Here is a 24,473-nt window from a genome sequence, read left to right on the forward strand (position 1 = left end):
TCTTTCAGAGGCCCTCTGTCATAGGCTCCTGTCCTGGACATTGGGTGTAGGAGAAAACAAGTAACAGGACAGGAGTTGGCCATTTTCTCAATTCCCAGCATTCATTTCTCTTTCTCAGAGTTCCTTTACTTGGAGACTATTGTCATCGGCCAATCTATCTGCTACAGGATTGTGGACAGTGCCCTGAAGACACCACTGAACAGCAAAGATTGAAATACTGGAACTCAGCTCACCTCTTTCTTTGGTAGCTTCTGACTCATGTTCTCCTGTAATGATACCTGGTGGTAGGTTTTCTGGGCCTTGCTCTCTGTGTCTATATTTCCCCTCTACATCCTCCCCCTAGTCTAAGTCTCTCTCTCTCTCCTAGCCAAGTCTACAAGTGCCAATATTCTTCCAGTACATTCCTATGTGAGAGTGTCCATCACTGTTGATTCTCACCAAAGCATCCTAATTTCTGCCTGCAGATAACAGTGCAACTCTGCCACCTCCTACCTTTGCAATCATTAGATAATTGACCTCTTTGGTCTCAGAGTCCTCATCTCTAAAAAAGGGGCCAATCTCACTGTTTGTTACAGAGACCAACCACAGGGAACAAATAGAATGTTTCCAGTCTAGCACTCAACATAGAATGGAGAATGGTGGGCTCAGCACAGTGGTGGCCACTGTTACTATTACAATCAAATGAAGTCTTCTTACTTCTAGCAATGCTGGTCACATGGCAAACATTAAAAAAATGTTTTTGCTCTTTTCTTTTCTTGAAAATGAATTGAATAACTCCTTTTTTTTTAATTGGAAAGAGGGTGGAAAGTCCTCTCTTCCTATTCTGACTGAATGTGGCCAACGTGTTATTACTTCACTGAAGATCAATAGTGAAGGAATAGAAGAATAAAGGCAGATTTCCATGGCTAGAGAGTACAGTGTTTTCCTGGGTGTTTCCTGCTCACAGCCTTTCTAGTGTGGTGGGCAGTCACATGACTCACTGGCCCACTGATATGATTCCCATCCTAGGTTCTGTGGCTGAGGCTAACTCCACGTGTGTCTTGTGTCTAGTGGTCTAGGGAGTGCCCCATTTAACCATATGGCTTTAGAAAAAGTGAGGATGGGCCACATTAAGAAGTAGCAGAGCCAGCATGTTCTCTGGAGGGCTGCTGGGGCAGATCACACTGCACAGTGCGATGATGTTGATATCCTCAGCCCCAGTGCCTTTTCCTCCTACTGTGGGCTTCATGGCAAATTGTGCCCATGCTGATATGACTCACCCCCTCTGATGATGGGATAAATTCCCCCCCTCATGAAAAGATTCTGAGTGATCTTCCCCCAGTTAGAGAACCTGGGCTTCTCATTCCTGAGAGAACAGAGTCTGAACTGCTCAACCAAATCTGTCCTCCTTAGCCCTCATCTGTCTCTCTACCTTCATCCCAAACAGCACCACTTGCCAGCCCCACCTTCGCCCCCCATTGTCCAACCCCAGTCAGGAAGCCCCATACCACAGTGTCTCTGCTGTGAGCTCTGTTTGCCTGCTTCCAGATGCCTATCATAGTGCCCTCTGCCCCACACCCAGCAACCTACAGGCTCCATGTCACATGTCACCCTCCTCCAGTGAACACCCACGCTTCCAAGCTTTCCCCACTCATCTCACTCTGTGTCATCTGAGTGGAAGTCACAGCAATTACGGCTAATGTGTTAGATGTTTCACAAATGTAACATTTTACATTCTCATGCCAACCCAGTGAAGGTGCTATTTCCATCTCCATTTGATAAACAGGGAAGTAGGGGCACAAGGTGGCTAACTGGCTGATCACTCAGCTACGAAGTAACAAAGCTAAGACTGGAGCTCAGACACGCTAGCTCCTTTGCCAGGATTTCCACCATGGCTGCGTCCTGCATTGCCCCCAGGGGAGGGGGAGGAGGTACTATCCCTCTTAGTAATGTCCTGGGCACTACAGTGGGTGACTAGCATGGAATATTCTCACATGAATTATCACCATCATAATCATCACTGGCCTACTGTGGTCATAACAAAACCCCAGCCATCATTCTGAACTCCTTCCTTCCTTCCTTCCTTCCTTCCTTCCTTCCTTCCTTCCTCCCTTCCTCCCCTTACTTGCTGAGAGCTTGAAGTAATTTGCTAGCCAGAAAGAGCCCTGACCTTGGAGACAAATGCATAGTTTACAGCTTAGCTTTGACTAGCCAGCTTTGAATAAGTCACTTCTCGATGCTGAATCCCAGTTTCCTCATCTGTACATTAAAGAGCTTGGTCTAGGTGATGCCTCAGGAGTCAGGGAACCTGAAAAATGGGGCAGCACTGCATTTGCCACGGATCTGCTGAAGCCTTAGATAACGTGTGAAGGTTTTTCCTCCATCCATGGGAATAGTGTCCATGTACATACATTCTTCTTATTCATGTGTGTTATATATGTGCACATTATAGAGAGGAAAAAGGAGAGAATTAATGCACTCTCTCATTTCAGCATTATGCCTTATACATATACATATCTACATTTATTGAGCACCTGCTGCATACCAGGCATTTTCCGCAGCACTGGGAAGCTGGAATGAATAAGATGAAGTCTCTGATGTCACAGGGGAGATGCGGAAAAGGAACCAGCCTCTAAGACCAAGTATAGCTTAGCTCTAAGTCACAATACGGGAAGGACAGTAAAAGCAGACAGGGTGACTGGCTTAGTTTCTTTACTGTTGCTGGGAGAAGATACTCTGACAAAAGCCACTCAGGGGAGAAAGGGTCAGTTTTAGCTTGCAGTCCATCATGGTGGGGAAATCAAGGCAGCAGGAGCTTGGAGCAGCTCAGCCTGTGTCTGCAGTCAGGAAAAGAGAACAAAGAAGGCCCGCACACTTCCCTTCAGCCTCCACCCTCCACCTGCACACTGCAGCATCCCCTAGGTCTTCCCACCTCAGTTAAACCTGTGCCTCTTAGAGCCATTGACACTGTGCTTCTGCGTCCTCCGTGTTGCCCGCGGATGCAAATGGCTGTCTGAGACAAATCTTCCCTCTGCCGGCTCGGCACACAGATCCACTTTGGGTTGCTTTGTAAGTGAGGCGTCAGCCTAAGGCTTATCCTGATGATAAAAACAAATAACAGGAGCTAAAGCTTTTAACAGCCAGTTCCCTAGACTACAGGGAGCAGAAGCGAGGAAGGATGGCTGAGCGCTCCCTCTCTAGGCCCACCCTTTTCTCAGGGTCGCTTCATTTTCTGCACAGATTGCTTCTGCTTCCTTTGTATGCATATATAATATATTTGTACATGATTTTTCTATGTAATAATAGATAAGTTATATATATATTAATTACAATCAATGTAACAATTCATATAGCATAAATATACTATATATACAAATTTATGTAATGAAATATATATATTTTATATATAATGTACATACATAAATATATGTCTATTAATAAATATACAAATATTTATTTATAAAGAAATACTTATAAAAATAGATATATAATTTTTGTAACATAATTCCTCTGTCATGCCCCCAGACCCTTCGCAGCGTGTCCCCTTCCCACCTTCATGCCTTCACATCCTCTTTTGTCGTTTTTGTAAACCGCTGGGTCCAGTTAGTCCTGCCTGCGGGAACGGCGGTGGATCTTGCTGGCCGGGTCCTGTGTGAGTTCGTGAGTGCGAAGGCCACGCCAGCATTTCACAGCCCTCTTCCCCGTAGTCCGGCTCTTTCTCCCCTTCTTCCATGATGGTCCCTGAGCCCTGCTTTGAGATGAGGTTTGTACTGTCATCTCTCCCGTGTGCTTAGCAGTAAACACGTAGAACTTTTGCTTCTCAAATTCTGGGCCACTGTGGCTTATCAAGGCTTCCATATCTGGCTTCTACCAGGTTCCGTAGAGCCCAAAGCTTGAGTTTTCCTCTCTGCCTTTTAGAGCTTTCAACTTGGATCATGCTTTGGGAGAGAGATGTTTTTTTTTTGTTTGTTTGTTTTTTGTTTTTTTTCCTCTGGGATCATTCAAGGTCAGGAACCCAAATTTCTGCTTTCCCAGTAAGAGGAAGCCTTTCCTGCCTCCTTCATAAGAAGGGTGTTCTACGCAAGTTTACTTACTAAAATATCTTGATACAATTGAGATTTCCTTCCCTAAAGTCAAAGACATCTTTAGGGCCTTAGGTATGAATCCCATAAGTGGATTCTTTATGCCACTGACACCCAGAGCCCTGTCGACGGGGACTGCTGACTGTGGGGAAAGAAGAGGACAAGGGCTGGTGGGTTAAGTGGCGCGTAATGACGCTTTCCTCCGTGAAATCTCAGCACCACCCTCAGGACACTGCAGCTCCGGGTTTCCAGCTGCTCACCTCTGCTATTCACTGCTATTGGACTTGACTCTTGAGAAATCGCTGTGGCGACAGGACCGTTTTGCCGCCTGGCAGACAATGTCAGAATCTCAAAATCCAGAGTGTTTTTTTAAGGCGGGATTCCAACCTTGTTACTGTGGGGAATAGAATTCCACCCAGGTGAAGTGTCTTCCCCGGGAACTCAAATCTGCCTCAGCACCGCTTTTCTTCCCCCTTTGTTTTTGAAACTAAGCAATTACTTCTCTCTCCCTCTTTTTTTTTTTTTTTTCTTTAACGAAAAAAAAATGTGCTAATGCAGAAGACTCTCCGCCCCCCCCCTTCATTTATTTGAAATTGAACTTAACAAAGTCGGTTCTGAGCAAGCACTATATATGAGTAATGCTTTTTGTCTGTAAAGAGCATTGGCTCAAATGGTAGGGGAGTGCCGGTTCTCGCTCCGCTTTGTGTGAACGTCCACAATGACAGAGCGCTCGTGTCAGGGTGTATAATGAAACTATAAATTGTTTTCATGAATGCTCTGAATTTGGTCTTTTATAGGGAAAATTCAAAAGGTATTTAGTGCCACATTTCACATATGTGAATAATGCCAGGCAGTGTAATATATCCAGTGGAAGTAGCATCTGCTCCGGGGCCCACACAGGCCACCACGGTGGGACTGTTGGCTGAGCTTCATCCTGGTGCAGGGCTGGAGGGAGAAGCAGAGATGCAGAAATGCTGTAGCTTGAAGGCAGGAGCCCCGGCCGGAGGCCTGGCTGTTGTGGAGAAGAGTCTGGTGTATGGCAAAAATACTTAGCTCCTGAAATCGGTCTCTGGTGATGGATAGGCACTTAGGTCTGCTCCTAGAAGAGGTTTTACAGACTAGTACACATCAGAGCTTTTACAGTTCGGCCAGTGAGCAAATTCTCCAGGGGAAAATGGCTGCTGGGTTGCTTGGGTGGGAATGATCACATGAAGTGATTTGTGGTTCAATTAAATGATTTTTGTAATTTTTTTGGGGGGGGGCATTTTTATGATTGACAGCAGATGGACTTATACTCAAAAATTTAGAAAAAAAAAAAAGACAGAAAAGCATAAGAAAAAAATGTTAAACTTGAGAGAAAGACATTATTAACAAGAGATTATTCCTATCAATATTTATAAATTTTTCATTAAGTGTGTTTATGTGTATCACTTCGTAAAATTTTAATACAGTTTCACGTAATCTTATCTGGATATATATGCCATATTAGAAAAATCTGGCATCCAGAAACCTATTTATCTATATATGTAATTTGAAAAATAGTTCTACTTTATTATTATCATATGTGTATGGTGTGTGTGCGCCACAGCATATGTGTAGCGGTCAGAGGATGAAGTTAGGAATTGGTTCTCTCATTGCATTGTGGACTTAGGTGACTCAGGTCACCAGGGTCTCATGGCAAGTGCTTTGACCCACTGAGCCATCTTGTTGGCTTCCAGTTCTCCTTTTTAACTTACTTGCAAATAAATTATTGTATCTGTTCCAGTTTGTGAAAGTTCTCGGACAGGTAAGGCGTGGCTGTCTTACGAGAACCACGTGTCTGTGGAAGCCTGGGGTGCTCTCCCGAGTGTGTGATTCCTAATCGTGAGAAGACAGTGTGTGGGGCACAGCGTACTTGGGGGTGTGGAAACCCGCCTGCCATTCCTAACCGGTGGGTGTTTGTTCTGCAGTACCTGGTGTGTAAGCGGAAGCTGGAGAGCAAGAAGGAGGCCCTGCTGATCCTCTCCAAGGAGCTGGACACGTGCCAGCAGGAGAGGGACCAGTACAAACTCATGGCTAATCAGCTGCGAGAGAGACACCAGTCCCTGAAGAAGAAGTATCGAGAGCTGATTGTAAGTCTGGCCCCCTCTCTAAAGACAGGAAACGGGGATGTGGTGTGCTCTCTTAGGAAGTTACCCCTTCCCAGCAGTTCACCAGTAGCCAGGTATATGCCTGTAACCCCAGCATTTGGGAGGTGGAGGCAGGGGGATCAGGACTCGAGGCTACATAGGTTAGAGGCATAAGAACCTGTCTCAAGAAAGTGAGCTAACAAGCAGACAAACACAAAACTAAAGTTTAAAAGGAGAAATGTGTGTGCTACCTGTTTTCCCTACTACCTGCTCTACGTGTATATGTGTATATATTTCCTGGCTGCATGACTTGCCCACAGCAAAAGATCTGTATTAAAGGTGTGGGTTCTAACCTCGGGGATCCAGAATGGAAGTGGATCCTTTCTCTCACAGGTGTGCGTAGCCATTTGGGTTTTCGTTAATTCCAAATGTGGTCAAGCTGACAACCAAGAATAATGATCCCATCACCTCCGGAGCTTTCGCACAGTCCCCAAGGCTGGGGCACACCCACAGTTGTGACCGTCCCTATATTCTGGGTGATTTGACTTTTCTCTTGGGTTTTGTATGGATTTTTTTAAAGGATACAAGTTAGACAGAAGTGCAGTGCAGCTTTGTACCTGGTTTCCTTCCCCCCACTGATGTGATGCCTCTCTTCTGTCAACATGCTGTTGCTGTGTGTCCCAGGTTGGTCTAGAGCTCACTGTGTGGTCCACACTGGCCTTTAACTTGTGTTCCTTCCGTGCTCATTTCCCAAGGCCTCAGGTGTGTGCCCGGCCTCTGTGAATCGCAGGCTTTAGTCTGAACACTTCGTCATTTTCCCGGGATCAGTGAACTGCCCCGGAGTAGAAGTATAGATATTCCTTAAGCTGAAGTAACTTACCTGCGTAGGTGATAGTGGATAGGTGAGAATATTTATTTAGCTGGGTGTGGTTGCACACACCTGTAATCTCAGCACTCGGCAGGCTGAAACAGGAGGCTGGGGAGTTTGTGGCCAACCTGGGATACATAGAGAGACCCTGTCTTCTTAAAACTATAATAATAATAATGAAAATGATAATAATAATGGGTTCTTATTTATTTGAATAATGGGTATTTATTTGTTCTTCTGAGATATTTATGTTCCCAAAAGCACAAATGGGAGAATTCAACTTTTATAAGTCAGAATGCCTAAGAGAACTAAAAATTCTTAGTGCTATTTATCTAAGCAAATTTCCTTACCTTGATTATTCTGCCCATAAATAATATGCAAGTGTTTGTGCATATGTGCGTATAATTCATGTGTGCTTGTGTGTTTTTGTGTGTGCACTTTCATGTGTGTGTCTGTGTATGTGCATATGTGTATTTATAAGTGTGTATGAGCATTTTTCATATATCTGCATGTGTGTTTACATGTTCATATGTGTATACATGTTATATGTCAGTTTTCACATTTGTGCTTGTTTATATGTGTTTGTGCATGCATAGGTATGCACATGGACATGTTTGTGCACATGCAACATGTTTATGTGCATATGCAATATTTTTATGTGTGTGGATGTGTGCACATGTGTGTGTGTTCCTATGTGGATTTAGATGTATATGCATGTGTGTGTATTTGTACATGTGTGCCTGTATATGTGTGCGAAAACATGTTTATGTGCATGTGTGTGTATGCATTTATGTCTGTGTGCATGTCAGTCACTATTCCTTTTATTCTACTTCAAAGAACTTTAATCAAATGAAATACTATTTCAGTTTATGCTCTGCCTCAAAGTAATTTTGACCCATCTAGATTTCTCTTTTAGAAACAGCATTTTGGAAACTACATGTTTGGTCTTGATTGGAGCTGATTCTCAGGGGTCCCCTATCAAGTGGTAGTTATTTTTAAAGTGTTGTTGCTCTGGCTTCCTCACCTTGCTAGCTGCATGGCTGATGGGGCTAGGTCTGAATTTAGATTCACAGTTTGGTTCAGTTGAGGTTGAGATTCTGTGGTGAGTCTTGGCACATGCTTTATTCTCCAAGAATAAACACAGCATTTGTTTCCTTGTAGGATGGAGATCCATCACTTCCCCCTGAAAAGAGGAAGCAGGTAAGGTTTCTTTCTGCTATCTAGCAATTTTTATATCTGGTGTGGCTGTTATCTTGAAGAATTGGGAATCCCTCACCGTATAGAGCAACTTTTTTTTAACTTTTCCTGGGATCTTTTAAGCTGTGGGGGATGCAGTTGTCTAAGGGGTCAGGAGAGGCAGCAGGGATACTGAGCCCAGCCCAGTAAGGTGTAGGGAGACACAAGTTCCCAGGACTCTGGGAGAATTCCCTTGGGAAGCTGGGAGTGAGGGCTCATGGTGGCAGCGCCTTACTGCTTGAGAAAGGCAGCTGTTCTGTGGTACAACCTTCACTTCAGACTTTTTACTTATTTTTATTTTTTACTTTTTTACAATTTATTCAGTTTATATCCTGGTTGTAGCCCCCTCCCTCATCTCCTCCCAGTCCCACTCTTCCTCCCTCCCCTGCCATCTGACCCTAGCTTATCAAGCCTCATCAGGACTGCCTAGATCCTCTTCCTCTATGGCCTGGCAAGGCCTCATTGTCAGGGGGAAGTAATAAAAGAGCAGGTATCTCTGTGTGGGTCCCTAAGTAAGGGGGGCTGTCACTTCAGACTTTTAAGCATATCTTCTAACAAAACTCCCAAGCTGTTTTCTTATTTTTCTCTGCATGGTAGCCAACCCTGTTTATTGATCAACCCCTTTTCTTACTTCCTCACGTGTGCCTGTTTCTGAACATTGTCAGTTCTGGTTTGCTCCACGGGGCCTCCTCAACAGGCCTGTGGTGGCCCTACATGATTCAAATATTTGGCTTTGCCTTGATTTTTATGTCTGTTTGGGTCAGTCCTTTTGCCGTATTTCTTTCTGTTCAAATGTATTTATTTATTTTTTTCAGATAAAACTGAGCAATGTTTTAGCATGTCTTCTTTTGTTCTCCCCACACAGATCCTATTGGAATTTTGTGAAAATTGCCTCATTTAATTGATAAATATGAATACATAAATTTGATAGGTGATAAAAAGGGGGTAACTCAATTTCATTTCATTCAAATTTTTTTTTCTTTAAGTGTTGGTTAATAGTAAATTTACTAAATCTGTTAATTTATGGATTAATTTGAACTCACTACTTTGTGTGTGTGTTTGTGTGTGTGTGTGTGTGTGTGTGTGTGTGTGTGTGTGTATGGGAGGGAGGGAGGGAGGGAGGGAGGGAGGGAGGGAGGGAGGGAGGGAGGGAGGGAGAGATCTTTTTCCCAAGGCAACTTTCCTAGACCTTCGTTAACTCTGCAGTTTTTCTATACTGCCACATGCTGTGTGTTGGAGATTTTTCTATGCTCAGGTGGTGCTGATGTTAGTGGTCTACCTTCATTTGAGCAGGACTTCAGAACTAGAGGGTATAATCCAGAATACAGCAACCATCTGTCCTCAGCTGTAACTGTTACCCCAACATCCTGTGTCCTTAACTCATGGGTGTCAGTGAACACAGTTGATTGTTAATGTATAAAGTATTGCATATAAAATTTGTAGGCTTATTATCTTGAGATTTCTGGCAAACAGTCCCCCTCCGCCCCCAGACACACATACACATGGCTCTTATTCTTAAAAAGCAGCGACGTCCACATCCACCTGCCCAACGCGGCTCACTCCTATCCTCCTTCCTGCTCTATGTGACTAGCTTATATGCTCCATGTTTGATCTAAAGTCTAATTTTTCTGTGTGGCTAATTGATGTTTTTTTCTAAACAAAATTACATGGGAGTTTATCATTACCATTTAAAACACTGAAATCCTTAATCTTGGCTTGCTGGGTGTTTTTGATAGCTGTAGGCAGTCATCTTCCCTGTGATTTCAGAGTTTGTTAGTATTCATGAAGGAGTTTTCCAGTTTTAAGTGCATTCACATTCTGTGACTTTATAATGACACATTTACATTGACTGGGAAGAATCTGATAAATTCCAGTAAGTCTGTCAAGCTGCATCTTTACCGTTCTAAAAATACAAGTTCAAGGTGCCAAACATGAGCACTGTGGCTTTTAATATGGTGCTCCGTTCCCATCCGTTTGGGAATTAATATGGTGCTGGAGCTTCAACAGAGCATCCTTCCTGCCTAGCTTGGAAATCACTGACCAGCCCCATGGGATACAGGATGGGGTGTGAGTGACAGAATTCTGAACTGTGCAGCTGATCAAGGATGTGAGGGCCTTTGGGACCAGAAGCTCTGAGATGGTACAGACAACTCACTATTGACTGTGTGGTCAATAGTCTCCTGAGGTTGTCAGTACCTTTTCTCTCCATTGAGGCATGTTTGGAAAAAAAAAAAAGTGCAGGGTACCCAGGTAGACTTTAAATTAGATGGCCAGTGAATTGAATACTATTTTAGGATAAAAGTACCTTCCATGCAGTGGAGGGGACAGACATAAGATGTAAGTCATCGCTTACCTGAAGTTCAAACTCATCTTAGCTGAGAGCTCTACTCTGTGGCACCTGTCAAGGCTGCTTCCTCTTGTGGTCAGCATCAGCTTCCTTTTAAGGCTGTGCCTCCTGAGCAGGAGTGGAAGGATCCCCAAAGTCCAAGTGCTTCTTTCTAGGTTGGTCCGTGAAGGCCACACTCCTATTCTTGCTCTAACTCCCGAGTGTTACTGTGATCATTGGCTTGGATTGGTCATCTGGGATGGAAGGGCTGTTAGGTCAGCATTGATGTGCTCTAGACTGTGTAGCCTCAAGAAGGTACCCCTGGGTACCTCAGCACTCCCCTCCATAAAGTTGGATAAATATGATGGCCACTGAACAGTACCCATGAGGGACAGATGATTCAGTGCAAGAGGAGTGCTCAGCTCAGTGCCTAGCACACAAGCTTTGGTGAAGGCTTCCTTTCCTTCCCTTCCTTTTCCTCCTCCTCTACTTCCTCCTCCTCTTCTCCCTCTTTCTGCTTTCTTTCCTCCTTTTCTTCCTTCTCCCCTCCTTTTTTTCCCTCCTCTTCCTCCATCTGTTCCTCCTTTAAGTAAAAGTAATTTTGTCCTAGGATACTAACTGTCTATCATCGCTCCTAGCCCTCTACAGGTCACGCTGTCCTTCTTGGGAGCCTCTTGGTTGCATTTGCAGTTCAGAATAGCTTGGGCCAAAGTTGGTTCCTGGCTCATAGGCTCTTCCCAAAATGGTTTGCCCAGTACTCATGAAAGGCAAAAGTACGGCTGAAGTGGGGAGTAGGGAGAGCAGCATGAGTGACTCTAGGCCTGCCCTCCATGTCACCTCTCTTGTTTGTCTATTGTCTTTTCTCTTACTGTCGATGTGGACAGTAACCACACTGGAACCCCTTTATCCTTGAGAAAAAGGCAGTTCCCTGGGTGTCGGGGGAAAGTATAGGCCAGGATTGGGCTAGGGCCAACTTCAGGGTTAGACAAGGCTGGGTAAGCTTTCTGCAGAGATGAGGTGGCTCCCGCTGTACCCATGAGATGGGTGCCGGTAGACAGTGTCCCCATCCCCGGATTTATGTCCTCGGGGAAGTGATTTCTGTGTAACGTACACTAAGCACAGTCTACCTTATTGTTCATCCACTCTCACTGTGTTGCAGGCACTGTGAGTGACCTCATTCCTGCCCGGTCAAGTGACACAGGCTATGGTTATGGTCAGCACTGTCTGACCAGAGTAGAACTGGAAGCTCAGGGGGGTCAAGGGAGTCACACACACACAGGAAGTAGAAGTCAAGTGACTGGCTTGTAAGGACTGGAGCTTGAACTCTACCGTACACTCCAGCTGCTGGTGCTGACCACTGGCCCTCAGGAGGATCTTGGTGTGCATATTGCATGTTCTGGTGCTTATTTTGACAGGGAGGATCTGGGCTGAAAAGAGGCAAAGCAAAGCCCTTGAGTTTGTTGAGCTTGTGCTAACAATGTCACCACCCCTTGATCGCATCTCTTGTCCTGGCATGAGCCTCCCCACTCTCCAATGTATCCTGGTAGGGATGACCAATATAATACAGTCATTATTAATCCTAGTGGTGACTCTGCCAGGAAGGAGAGTCATTACATATAGGATGGTAAATGGTAAATGTGCAAAGGAGAGAAACCTGTGTTCCACAGGTGTGCTCTGCCTGGGTAATTGGGGAATAAATTGTAATGGAGAATAATTTTGGTGCTGGGAAAAAGAAGGCCTTTTTCTCCTTTAAAATATTTATAAATTTTGTCTCCTGTTAGTTATTAGGTAGGTGAATGGTTTTGAGTGGTGGTTTTAAAGTTTCTCCACATCAGACCATCCAGAATGGGGAAGAACATTCAGCTGCTTTTTTAGATACTGGTTTCAAGATGGCTTCCCATTTAGCCAAATCAAGATAGGACGTGTGTTTATAAGGGGTAGGAGGCATGGTCACTTCCTGAACTGCTTCACAAGTAGAAAGTGGGGGAGCCATACCCCTGACCCCATGCCTCCTAGCCTGTGTTGCAACTGTCAGCCAGAAGGGATATTCACCCCTCCAGCTGCAGAGTGAATGCACCTGGCATGAGCAGATGGCACAGAACGTGAGCGGACCGCCAAGCTAACAGAGGCAGCACGGGGATCACGAGGTGTACACACTGCAAGAAAGATGTCTGCTCTTCTTCCCACTGCCCCAGCATCCTCGGCTCTATAGTAGCCATCTCTGACTTGGAGGGACCTCACTAGGATCTTCCCTGGCATTTCTCGGAAGAGAGATGCTGTGACCACACTCTGTCATATTTTCTTCATCTTTTCTTCCTCAGGACCAGTGCAGCTCATCTTCTTGGGAATCATAGATGACTCTGAAAACATGTCTAAAACCACAGGCCCTCACTATAGAAGAAGGCCAAGGGCTTGTCTCTCTCTCTCTCTCTCTCTCTCTCTCTCTCTCTCTCACACACACACACACACACACACACACACACACACATACAAAATGCCTACCATTTCATAAAGTCTTAGTTCCTCTGTGGTTTACCTGTGGGTCCTGGGCATTTCACGAACTGCGTGTTAGGATCTGTAAACATAGGAAGGGTTCTTCTCATTTAGAGAGAAAACAGTAATGCATCCTTCGTTGTTGTAGTGCTGTGTGCTTCCTAAGAGTCTGGAGGGATGTTCATGCCTGTAAGTTCTGCTATGATCTGGGGTCATGTTGCTGGGGTACCTTTCATAAAGGCAGTACCATGGGCTTAGATGATTCTTTCTAATCCAGTGAGTTCAACTTAATCTTCTGCTTGGTGACTGGCTGACCCAGGCAAACTACATAACCCTTCTGAGCCTCCATTGCCTCCTCATCAAAATGGAGATAACAATGAGACATATTCATGAAGTTCTTTTGAACAGCTTCTCAGGAAGACTTCTAATGTGCTGTACTAGTCGGGGTTCTCTAGAGGAACAGACCTTATAGAATGACTCTATATATTAATAATTCATATTCATAGCACTTGGGACTTATTATGGGAAGAAGCAAAATCATCATGTCCCAGATCAGGCACTTATATGTATGGCGTTTATTAAAGTGGCTCATGGGCTGTGGTCCAGCTTGTCCAACAATGGCTGTGCAATGACTGCAGAAGGTGTGGCCCGGATTAAAGGTAGACCTTCCCACCTAAAAGGATCCTTACTAAAGGTGGGTCTTCTCACTTCAAGTGATTTTTCCCCTTGTCCATAATGTTTTGTCAGTACTTTTTCTTTATTTATTTATTTTTATAATTTCTGCAAGTTTTTACTTTTATCTACATATTTTTCTTTTTTCTTCATTAATTTATTTATTTTTTATTTTACATCTCAATCAAAACACTGCTCCCTGCTCTCCTCCCAGTCCCCCCTCTCACCCACTTCTCCCATACCCTCACTCACCACCACCCCCGCCCTGCCCCAGGTACCAACTAACCATGGCACATCAAGTCACATCACATCCTCTTTCACTGAGGTAAGATGCTGCAGCTCTGCTAGGGAAATGGGATCTAGAGGGAGGCAACAGAGTCCGAGTTAGAGACAGACCCTGCTCCAGTTGTTAGGGGACCCACTGGAGGACCAAGCAGCCCATCAGCTTCATATGTGTAGGGGATCTAGGAGTCCATACATGTTCTTTGATTGGTGGTTAGGTTCTTTGATTGGTGGTTCAGTCTCTACGAGCCCCCATGGGCCCAGGTAACTTGGCTAAGTAGGTCTTCTTGTGGTGTCCTTGAACCCTCCAGCTCCCTCAATCTTTCCTACTTCAAATGATTTTATTAAGAAAAATCCCTTGGCTGGAGAGATGGCTCAGAGGCTAAGAGCACTGTGCTCTTCCAGAGGTCCTGAGTTCAATTCCCAGCAACCACATCGTGGCTCATAGCTATCTATAATGAGATCTGGTGCCATCTTCTGTATGCAGGCATACATGCAGGCAAAACACTGTATACATAATAAACAAATCTTCAAATAAAATTAAAAATTAAAAAAAAAAGAAAAAACCCTTATCAGTTTTCCCACTGAAAAACCACGTGAGTTTTAGCTAATTCCAGATGTAGTCAAGCAGACAACCAATAACAGCCATCCCATGTACTTTTCCTGGCAGTTGGTGAACACCTCATGTTTTAGAGGTTTCTTGGGATTATCCTAGGCTACACAGCAGGTTCACAGTGTGTGTAATATGATAGTTTGGTTCAGGGTTTTGGTTTCTATCTTTGATTTTTTTTAGTCTGCTTGAAGAAAAAAAAAATGGGTCTAGCCCATTTTGGAAGTCCTGTTCAGAGCCCTCTGCCAAGTAGGTGTGGAGAGCTGGAAATGGAGGGAGTGTTTTTACTCAATGCTGTTGTGGAATATCCATCAGAGAGGACTACTTGGACATGTGTATAAGCTGATGGAAAGCCTTTAGTAGCTGCTTGTTGACGACACTGTGTGTGTTCAGGATCTCAGTGTAGCCCTGAACCTTTTTCACAGCAAACTTTTAAGCAGAAAAGTTGACCCTCTTTGGGTGGTAAGAACAAGACTACAGAAGTCAAAAAGCAGGTTAGTACTTCCAGAGACTTTTCTGGAACTATGGACTTTGATGGATTAGGTCTTTGTTTTTGTTTTGATGGGTGGTGCTATCTATATGCTGAATTTTATGGCCCAAATTCTTCCATTCTGGTGTCAGTTGTGACAAGGTCTGGGGGCCTGTTACATAAGCTAGTCTTGTATCTGGCAGTCCCCAGCCTCTGACCATAATTTTATCTGGCCTTTTCCCTTCCTTCTTAATCTCCTTAAAAGACAGACTTGAACTTCACACTTGTAAATTCTAAGGAATATAGTTGTCATGCCTTCCTTTTGGGCCTTGGAATTCTTTTTCAAACAACTCAATTTCCAGTGGCAAATCATCCGTTAAAGAAGCCGTGAAGAAACCAAGACAACAGCGACTACACTAATAGCTTCTCGTGGGATACTGAGATGAAAACATCTTCCCATTACTCCAGGCAGAACTGTACACAGTGTGTTCCTTTGCGCTGTGTGGAGAGATCAGGGGAGGATCTCAAACGACCCTTTAAATATTTTTCTTTTGTTAAACAAGCACTTTCCGTGAAGGAGACAAAGGGGAATCGGGATGATCTTGGGTTAATCTTCTTAGGTGATTCAATTCTTTTGGGTCAAGTGGCACACTCCTCCTCCCCAAACTTCTTCTTGAACAGACAGTCAAACACATCTTTAATATCTTTGTCTTTGGTTGTTTGATTTCAAGCGCAAGTACCCTGGGAGACCTCTCTCCTGGCCCACTAGGGAGCCTTTGCTTTCTTGCTTCTAAAAAGGAATGGCTTATTTATACAGTGACATGCGCAGGATGGCAGCGCTGGAGAAAATGGAGTGTAGAGTGGCCCTGTTCGGGAAAGGAGAGGCCTTTTATTTCAGTAGCAAAGTCTTCTTGGTCAAGCTTATTTTAGTCCCCAGGGCCCACAAATCAGAATGACTTTGTACATGAATCCTGGTTTGATTCAGAGAACCTAAAACTTCCTTCAAAGACTTCAAGTGCTTTGAGATGTTCTTTTATAACACTTTGAAAGAAGTGACTTAACTGTCGCACTAGGGAAGCTAGGAGGCAGGCCGTGTCCAGCTGCTCCGAGCCCTCCCCATCATGGCTCTTTCTTGGCTATCATGATCTGCAAATCCTCATAACAACTTGGCATGGAGTGTGGGAGTACCCCTGATTCATAGGCACAAACACATGGGGGTTATTTTGGAAGCCACTAGCAGGCAGAAGCAAAATCATAATGTCCTAGGGATCAAGCAAATGTTTATTTAAACTGTACCTTCCCAAAAGTCACTCAACAGGTTTGCCCAGAAATACAGAAATACATTCATCTGTGAGGGTAGGGGAGACTGAGGTAGGGGGAGGCTGCTGAGCTCTTGTCTACCCCAAACTGCGTGCAGAACAAGCTCTCCGTGGCTGGCTTTGTAAATAGGAAAGCTGTCAGTGTGATGGAGGTTATAGCTCTGGCAGTCTCTGTGATCGGGGGGCCCTTACTAATCAAGTTTTACTCAGTTACCACGAACACACAAGTTGCCGCTGGACCAAGGCAGCACAGTAGAAACTGCAATTAAGTTTGCCATCAATCACAGGCCTTAAGAACACTGATGTTTCATCAAATGTTGGGTGAGTATATATTTTTTCAACATAGCTTTGCTTTATCTTGTACTTTGTGTTATGGAAGCTGTGGATTCAAGAGACCCAGGATTTTATCTTCCTAGTGCAATGGAGCATGGCAGTGTGTTCGAATCTGCACCCCGTTTTTTTCTCTCTTGAGAAAGTCAAGGATTTGTTTTTCTATCTGTCTCATTTTACTCTCAACTTCCTATTCTGATGGTCTGTATATTGAGAGGTGTGTTGTAGGACTTCTCGTATGCATCACTTGTTGGTTGGTTAGTTGGTTGATTTATTTTGTGTGTGTGTTCATATGTGCGTAGGCACATGGAACTCTGAGATCAACCTTGGGTGTTGTTTCTTGGACAACATCCATCTTGTTCTTAGAGACTGGATCTCTCACGGGACTTGGGGCTCTCTGATTCTCTAGACTGACTGGCCAGTGAGCTGCAGGGCTCTGTCTGTCTCAGTTTCTCCAACACTGGGAACAGGCCCTAGCACACTAGGTTTTGTTGTGGGAGCTGAAATTGGACTCATGTTTTCATGCTTACACAGCTTGAGTCCACTGACTTATATTCTCAGCTCTAACATAATATCATCTAATATATACATAATGTTATATGTTTATATATTTATGAAAGGAAAGAGAACAGTGGATCCGGGGGAGAGGTGAGGTTCAAGAAGACTGAGAAGAGGGGAGGGAAATGAAGTTGGGGAGGGAGAAGTGGGAGAAGAGGGAAAGGAGGCTATGGTCAGGATGCATTGAGAAAAGAATAAATATTTTAAATAGTCATTTATTATTTTAAGTGTGTGTGTGTGTGTGTGTGTGTGTGTGTGTGTGTGTGTGTGTGTGTATGGGTACCTGTGGAGGTCTGAGGTGCCAGTTCCTCCTGGAGCTGGAGTTTCTAGGAATCGAACTTGGACCCTCTGGAAGTATGCACGCCTACCTGGTGAGGCTGAGCCATCTCTCTAGCCAAGCCCTAATATTTTATATTGTGATGTAGACTAACATTTTCAGGCCTCAATGACTAAGGTGATGTGTATCTAATAGATTACAGAGGATTGCAGAAGGGAGGCTAAGCTTCCCTAGGGAGAATTTCTTCCAAAAGGTGGCTAAGAGGTTTGGGTGAGAGGTGCTGGTTCCCTGCCATCTTCGTGTGAGCCATCAAGAGATGTGACAACTGCCCTGTGCAGAACCTTTCTAGGCGACACTGTTCTCACGGTAGGAGCTGGCGTGGGGAGGTGTACCTAAGCAGGCACACACCTGTCTTAGGGTTTCCATTGCTGTGATAAAATGCCATGACCAAGAGCAACTTTGGGGGGGCGGAAGGATTGATTTCACCTCATAGCTTCTGAGTTCATCATCCAGGGAAGTCAGGGCGGGAACTCAAGTCAGGAACCTGCTGTAACTGATTCAGATGCCATGGGCGATTGCTACTTACTAGCTTGCTTAGCCGGCTTTCATACAGAGCCCAGGACTACCATCTCAGAGTGGCACTGCCCACGGTAAGCGGCCCCTCCCCCACCATTCATCAAGCAACCACAGACCCGCCCACAGAGGCATTTTCTCAGTCAAGATGCCTTCTTCCCAGATGACCCTAGATTGTGTCAAGTCAGCATAAAAAACTAGGCAGCACAGCTGGCCTCATCTACCCATCCTGTCCTGGGGCCTGAGCTTCCCCTTCTTAAAGGAAAAGGTCTCCAGAATGGAGTGCACCAAGAGCCTTTTACCCTCGCTTCTCCCTACTTGTTACTAAGATTAAATGTTGTATGTATGTTTGTGTCTCTGTGTAAATGTGCATGTATGTGAGAGTGCTTGTGTGCAAGAAGAGTGTGTCTGTGTCCCCTGGAACTGGTATTGTAGGCAGTTGAAAGCTCTGGAAGAGCAGCCAGTGCTCCTAGCCACTAAGCCTTCTCGCCACCCTTTCTCTCTCCCTGTTCTTGTCTAGGAAATCTCTCTTTTCTCCTCCGTCACAATGAAAATGTTTTACTATATTTTAGTTGCTTATTTGTGTGTGTACACACACGAGCCACAGCCCGTGTGTGGAGGTCAGAGGACAAGTTCTGGGAGTTAGTTATTTCCCTCCACCATATGGGTTCTAGGGATTGAACTCAGTGGTCAGGCTCAGGAGGCATCGTCAGTGGCAGAGCCATCCTCCACCACAGCTTATTAGGCACATTTCTAGACAGTGACATAAGAGTGAGGATTCTATAGTTTGCACGCTGGATTCAGCACTCACTCCTGTTATCAAGGACAGTATGTCAACCTTTTCTAGCTTGATCTGAATATTTAAAAGAGGCTACTTTGTTGCCTTTTTTGAGCTTTTCTCTTTGGACACCTGTCCTGGGGATGGAAAAGAAGTATTCTCCTGGGCCTGTCTCCCTTCCCTCTGAAACCCTAGCTCATTGCCACATTCTCCCTGACATTTCCTTCATGAAGCGCTATTCCAAACTGATGCTCACAGGGTCCTTCTCAATAACAGGGAGACAGCGCTCTGCATGGCTGATAAATTATAAGCAGGCACCACCTGCTCGTTTGATGGATTGTTAGAGCGAGTGTATGAGTCATGTGTGTTATTTTTGGTCAGAAGAATTGTGTGAACTTTCCTCCTCTATTCCAAGCTCTTTGAAATGTGCCACTCCCTCCCCTTCTCCCCCATATAAGGTGTATCTCAAGGAATTGGGTACCCTAGCTGAATAGTCAATTTCTGGTTTTCAGTTACTGTTTCAGAGTTGAGAAGATGGAAGGCTTGAATAGAGAAAGATCGTGTGTTGACAACCCTACCTGATAAGCATAAAAGAAAATTATAGTCGTTAGCTTTAAGGCAAGGGTGCTCCTCCCTCCCACTGCTACCCCTGAGGTCAAGTTCAAGGGTAGGGTAGATTCACTGTGAACTCATAGACGCAAAAGTATTGTGATTCCAACTGACCATTGCCACTGAATTGTGGGTGGTGGCGGGATGCCGGGCTATATTCCTTTCAGCTGGGATGCAGACTAAATAAAGTTTGAGATCTTGGCTCTGGCTCCCCGAATGCCTTCCCTGTTTCAGCCAGTGTCTTCTGGGATCTTGGGTGTTTATCCTGGGCATCTTCCTTGCTCTATGTCCAGATCTCCAGGAGTACCAGGGTTAGCACTTCTCAGAGCAAAGGCTCTAGGTTGGAGCTGTAATGCAACCTAATTGCTTCCGGTTTGTGACAAGATAGACAGGGAAGTTGGGAACGAGCTTTCAGAGGCTTTTTTGAACCATATTAGGGGAAGGTTTTTGTAAAGTTATTTTTCTAATAATTCATGTTGGCTGCATTGTACAAAAGCATGGATCAGGGACAGACGGACTGAAGAATGCTGCTCTTTTGCTGCATGAGGTTGAGTTGCCCTGGGTTTTCTAACTCAGTGGGAGTGGTCACTAAATGTCAGGGTCTCCCTGCCCCCCGGGAGATCAAGCCACTATTGATTGTAAAGGGGAAGTCTGGGGTAAGGCAGGCTTTGTGCTCTGGTTTTCTTCTCAGTTTTGATTGCTGCTCATGGAAAGGTGCGACTGGCAGTGGTTCCTCCATGGAGACCATCCTCCCTGCATGGTGCCTCCTGACCTTTCACTGGGAGGATGCTGCTGCTGGCTGGCTGAGAGGATCCGTGAACTAACGTCTGGGAACGTTCTGGAGTTCAGTGGAAGCAAGACAAAGGGAAGGAACCAGGAAATGTCAATCAAGAACATGTCTTACTTTGACCAGGGTCCCTGTCTTTGGCCAGGGAACCCAGCCTGTCTTGTGTCTTTGAACTGTTTTCCCCCAAAGAACTTTGAGATGTGGGATGAGGAATGCTCTTTCCCTGCTTGGATCCAGCCCTCGGGATGACCACAAGGGCCATGATTTCCTTTTTGGTGGCCTCCTCTGCAAACCCTGTTTCCTGTTCTTGCTTTATTTGTCCAGAGAAGCTTCCTACCTGACCTAGTGAGCCACTTCCATTCTGTGCCCTGTAGTGTAACGTGAGTTCACAAGAGCACAGAGTTTTGTCTTTTTTGCTTGTTGCTGGGTTCCCAGGCCTAAGACATGCGTAGCGCAAAGCCCAGTGAACATTTGTATAAGCAAATGGATGAACAATGAACGGAGCAGGTACAGAACCATAACGAGCCAGCTGTGGCCAAAGAGGGATCTTCGAGTCCCTACATCTCTGTTCTGGGTGCTTGAGTTAGAGCCGTGGGGGAGGGGCTTTCAGCAGTGCCTGCTGGGTGCCCAGCCTGGGGTTCAGCATTCTGTATTTACAGTGTACATGTCAGGTCATCACATGGAAGGTCCATGTTAGTTTTCTTTTGCAGATGGAGAAAATCTCCCATGCAGCTGATGACAAAACTGGGCGGGAACTTTGATTTCCTCCTCAGAGAACTTTCCACAGTCAGTTGGGAGCAATGGCTTCTCGTTTCTTTGTCTACAAAAGGGAGTCTAACTTTTCTTAACTCACTAACAACGTTGTATCTCATGAGAGCAGAAGTCTGGGAAATATTGTAAGCTATGAGCCATGCAAATATGGGGTTGAAAATTTAAGTTGCTCTATGGAATGGATATTGTATTAGGGAAAGGAACCCACGGAACCCATGGGGCTGAAGATTCGCCCCGGTAAGGCATCAGGACACTGGTTTCAGCAGCTGGTCCTCCTCCTCTCAGTGCTGAGGCCAGAACCTTCAGCTCAGCATCTCATCTCCCCTTTTAGCTCCTTGGAGCATTTTGGGAGAGGGGAGGAGAGAGAAGCAAGTTCCTCGTCCTTCATGGGACTTATGCTTTAGCAGAGAGAGGGAGTCAGAAAATAAACAGCGAGCAATAAACCATGAAGTAAATTATATGGTATGTTAGGAGATGCCATGTGCCTCAGACAAAAGGCACAGGAGCAAAGGGGGGTGGTGGTCATGTTAAATCGAATGGTCTGGGGGGGGGGGGGTCCTGTGGAGACCAGTGACCTCTATACAAAAGCCTGAAGGAGTTGACAGAGGGTGCGGGCACCAAGATGGAATCAAGCCTGCCATTTTCAGGAACAAATAAGTGAGCATGGTGGTCCGGTACCTTGTCTTCCCAACGAATGAAATGTGGTGGCCCAATGGAGGGAGAATCAAGAATGGATGAAAATGTCATCTTTATGTTCTTTCTCTTGCTACAACGTAATAATTCCCTGAAGTGTAACACTGAAGGCCTTTGAGATGTGACCACTAGAGGTGTATGCCATATTTATGCCTGTGGATTTGGTTTTCCTCAACTTCAGGGTGAAGGAATCTGGGGTGATTGCTGTGAGGCACCTGCTTTTATCCTTGCGCCTCACCCTGAGGCTTCTAGACACACACTCATACACAGCCCTGTGTGTCTGGCTACCTTGCTCAGTGGTTGTGAGGCACTGTGAAAGGCAGTGAGATCATGACCAGTGGGCTGTGGGTCAGAACAAGTCGAGGGTTGCAAAATAAGGGTAGTTTTCTACAGAATAGGGAATGAGGGTGAGTTGACGGCTGAGTGGAGGGAAGAGGGTGTCAGGAGTTCAGGGGAGCCCCAGGAGGAGATGAGTGTACATGAGAAGGTGCCCACAGTACTGCTCTGGGGAAAGGGACGGATCTGGCTGGGTAGGTGAGCTCACCCACCCTTGACAGGGTCAGGACCCCAGGTCTGAACAGGAGAAAGAGAAAGCTTGGAGGAAAGGCTTGCTGTGGTAAGGTGGTGGGAAGCAATAACCCGGGCTCTTTGGCACTACCTGGGCTGCCATAAGGAAACAATGAGACGGAAGACAGCCCAGGATCCCGATGTTGGAAATGGCTGCCTTTTAGAATGGCAACCGAAATTCTGGGCAGTTAGCACAGGAAGATGGCATAATGGGTAGCATGCTAGCTGCAAAATCATGGAGAGCTGAGCATGATCTCTGGCAGACAAGTGAAAGGTAGGCACAGCAGTATACAACTGTAAGCCCATTGTTGGGGAGGCAGAGACAGGAGGCTCCTTGGGGCTCACTGGCCAGAGAGCCAAGAGCCATGGCTCTCAATCTTCCTAATGCTGTGGCCTTTTAATACAATTCCCCATGTCATGCTGACCCCAGCCATAAAATTATTTTGTTACGATTTCATAACTGTAATCTTGCTACTGTTATGAATAGCAATGTAAATATATGCTATGCAAGCTTTCTGACATGCAAACCCCCAAAGGGTTCATGACCCACAGGTTGAGAACCACTGGTCCAATGGACCTGGTAAGCTCCAGGTTGAGTAAGAGAAACTCTCAAACAAACAAACAAAGGACCAAGGTAGACAGCAATTGAGGAAGACATTCGATATCACCCTCTGTCTTCTGCATGTGCAAACACACACACATATACATATGTACACACAGATATACACAGAAATTTTGGGCACAAAAATAGCAGAGAAGAGCTCATTTAACAAGGTGCATTTGAAGGTGCAGAAGAAATGACCTATATGAGAAAAGGAAGCCTTTCTTACACTGCTAGCCCTAATCGCAGAATTGAACACTGTTCAGTTTGAAAGTGGACATTTTGTTACCTGTGTGTATGTATGTGGCATATATATGCACAAGTGTGTGCTTGTGAGGGCACAGAAGCCGGAGGAGGACATCAGGTGGTCATAACCTTGTTCCCTCGAGTCAGGGTCTCACTGAGCTTGCTGGGCTACCAGCCAGCAGGCCCTGGAGACCTTCCTGTCTCTTTCCCCACAGCACTAGGATCATATCTGTGCACACAGCCGTGCCTAGCTTTTTATGTGTGTGTTGGGGATTTGAACTCAGGTCCTCATGCTTGCTCAACAACCTCCCATGATAGACAAGGTCTTGGGAACATTTTGAAATAGCCAAATATGACTGATCCTTCTGTAACCTGTCTGGTTTTGTAACCTCCCTGAGTAAGGAAAAGCTTCCTGCCCACTTCATGCCCCTCTCCTCGAGCTGCCTCTGGGTGGCCTGCATGCTCGCTGCTTTCACACGAGCGCCCTGTGGGACCCAGTGGAGTGGAATGCCAGCATCCGTTAAGGCAGGAGAGCCTGTATCTGTTCATACCTCCATACTGATTGCTGTTGTGCTGTGTTGATATTTACAGGCCAATCTGGCACAGCTGCTGAGAGAATCTCAGGACAGGAATAAACATCTGGGAGAAGAAGTTAAAGAACTCCGGCAGAGGCTTGGCGAGGTCCAGGGTGACAATAAGGTACTGTGAATGCTGACAGGGCAGCGCCCGCCGCAGGTGTCTGCACTGGAGGTGGGTGCGTGAGCAGCACGTCAGGAAATGGGCTGCAGCGCTGGTGGAGGGGTTTGTCAGATTTTATATGTACGATAATGAAAACCCACAGTTTGGCATTTGTCTCCATCACGGCCCCTTTGTGCGTGCATGTGCATGTGCATATGCCTGTTTCCGGGCTGCTCTAAAATACTGTTCCAACCCGTTCTATAACTTTTGTTACACTCAGTGTGGCGGCAGACAACATGTGGTTGAAGGCGAAATAAAGCCAAATGTGATGCTTCCTCCCTTCTACACAAATAATGGATCCGTGGCTCAGATGATTTCAGTTTTAAGTAGTCATTCCACTAATGATGCTCACATCACCAGTTTACTTTATTGCTAAATTTGGCAATTTGTATGGAACATTGCTCAAAATCCACTGCTCGGCATTAATCAAACCCCCCTGTTGGCAACGTTAATTATAAAATATGAACTCATAAACTCCAAACTAAATGTGTGCACTTGCTC

General features: G+C 45.4%; 1 protein-coding gene across 2 annotated transcripts in view; it reads left to right on the plus strand.

Moving 5' to 3' along the window:
• Positions 1 to 24,473, plus strand: part of Ccdc149 (coiled-coil domain containing 149) — a 93,161-nt gene that overhangs the window by 26,716 nt on the left and 41,972 nt on the right. For both annotated transcript variants that reach the window (XM_021657743.2, XM_021657744.2), the window contains exons 2-4: positions 6,011 to 6,172; positions 8,199 to 8,237; positions 23,826 to 23,933. In XM_021657743.2, the coding sequence (XP_021513418.1) occupies positions 6,011 to 6,172; positions 8,199 to 8,237; positions 23,826 to 23,933 (309 nt within the window). The remainder of the gene's footprint in view (positions 1 to 6,010; positions 6,173 to 8,198; positions 8,238 to 23,825; positions 23,934 to 24,473) is intronic.

The sequence above is a fragment of the Meriones unguiculatus genome, chromosome 12, assembly GCF_030254825.1.
Source record: "Meriones unguiculatus strain TT.TT164.6M chromosome 12, Bangor_MerUng_6.1, whole genome shotgun sequence".
Lineage (NCBI taxonomy): Eukaryota > Metazoa > Chordata > Mammalia > Rodentia > Muridae > Meriones > Meriones unguiculatus.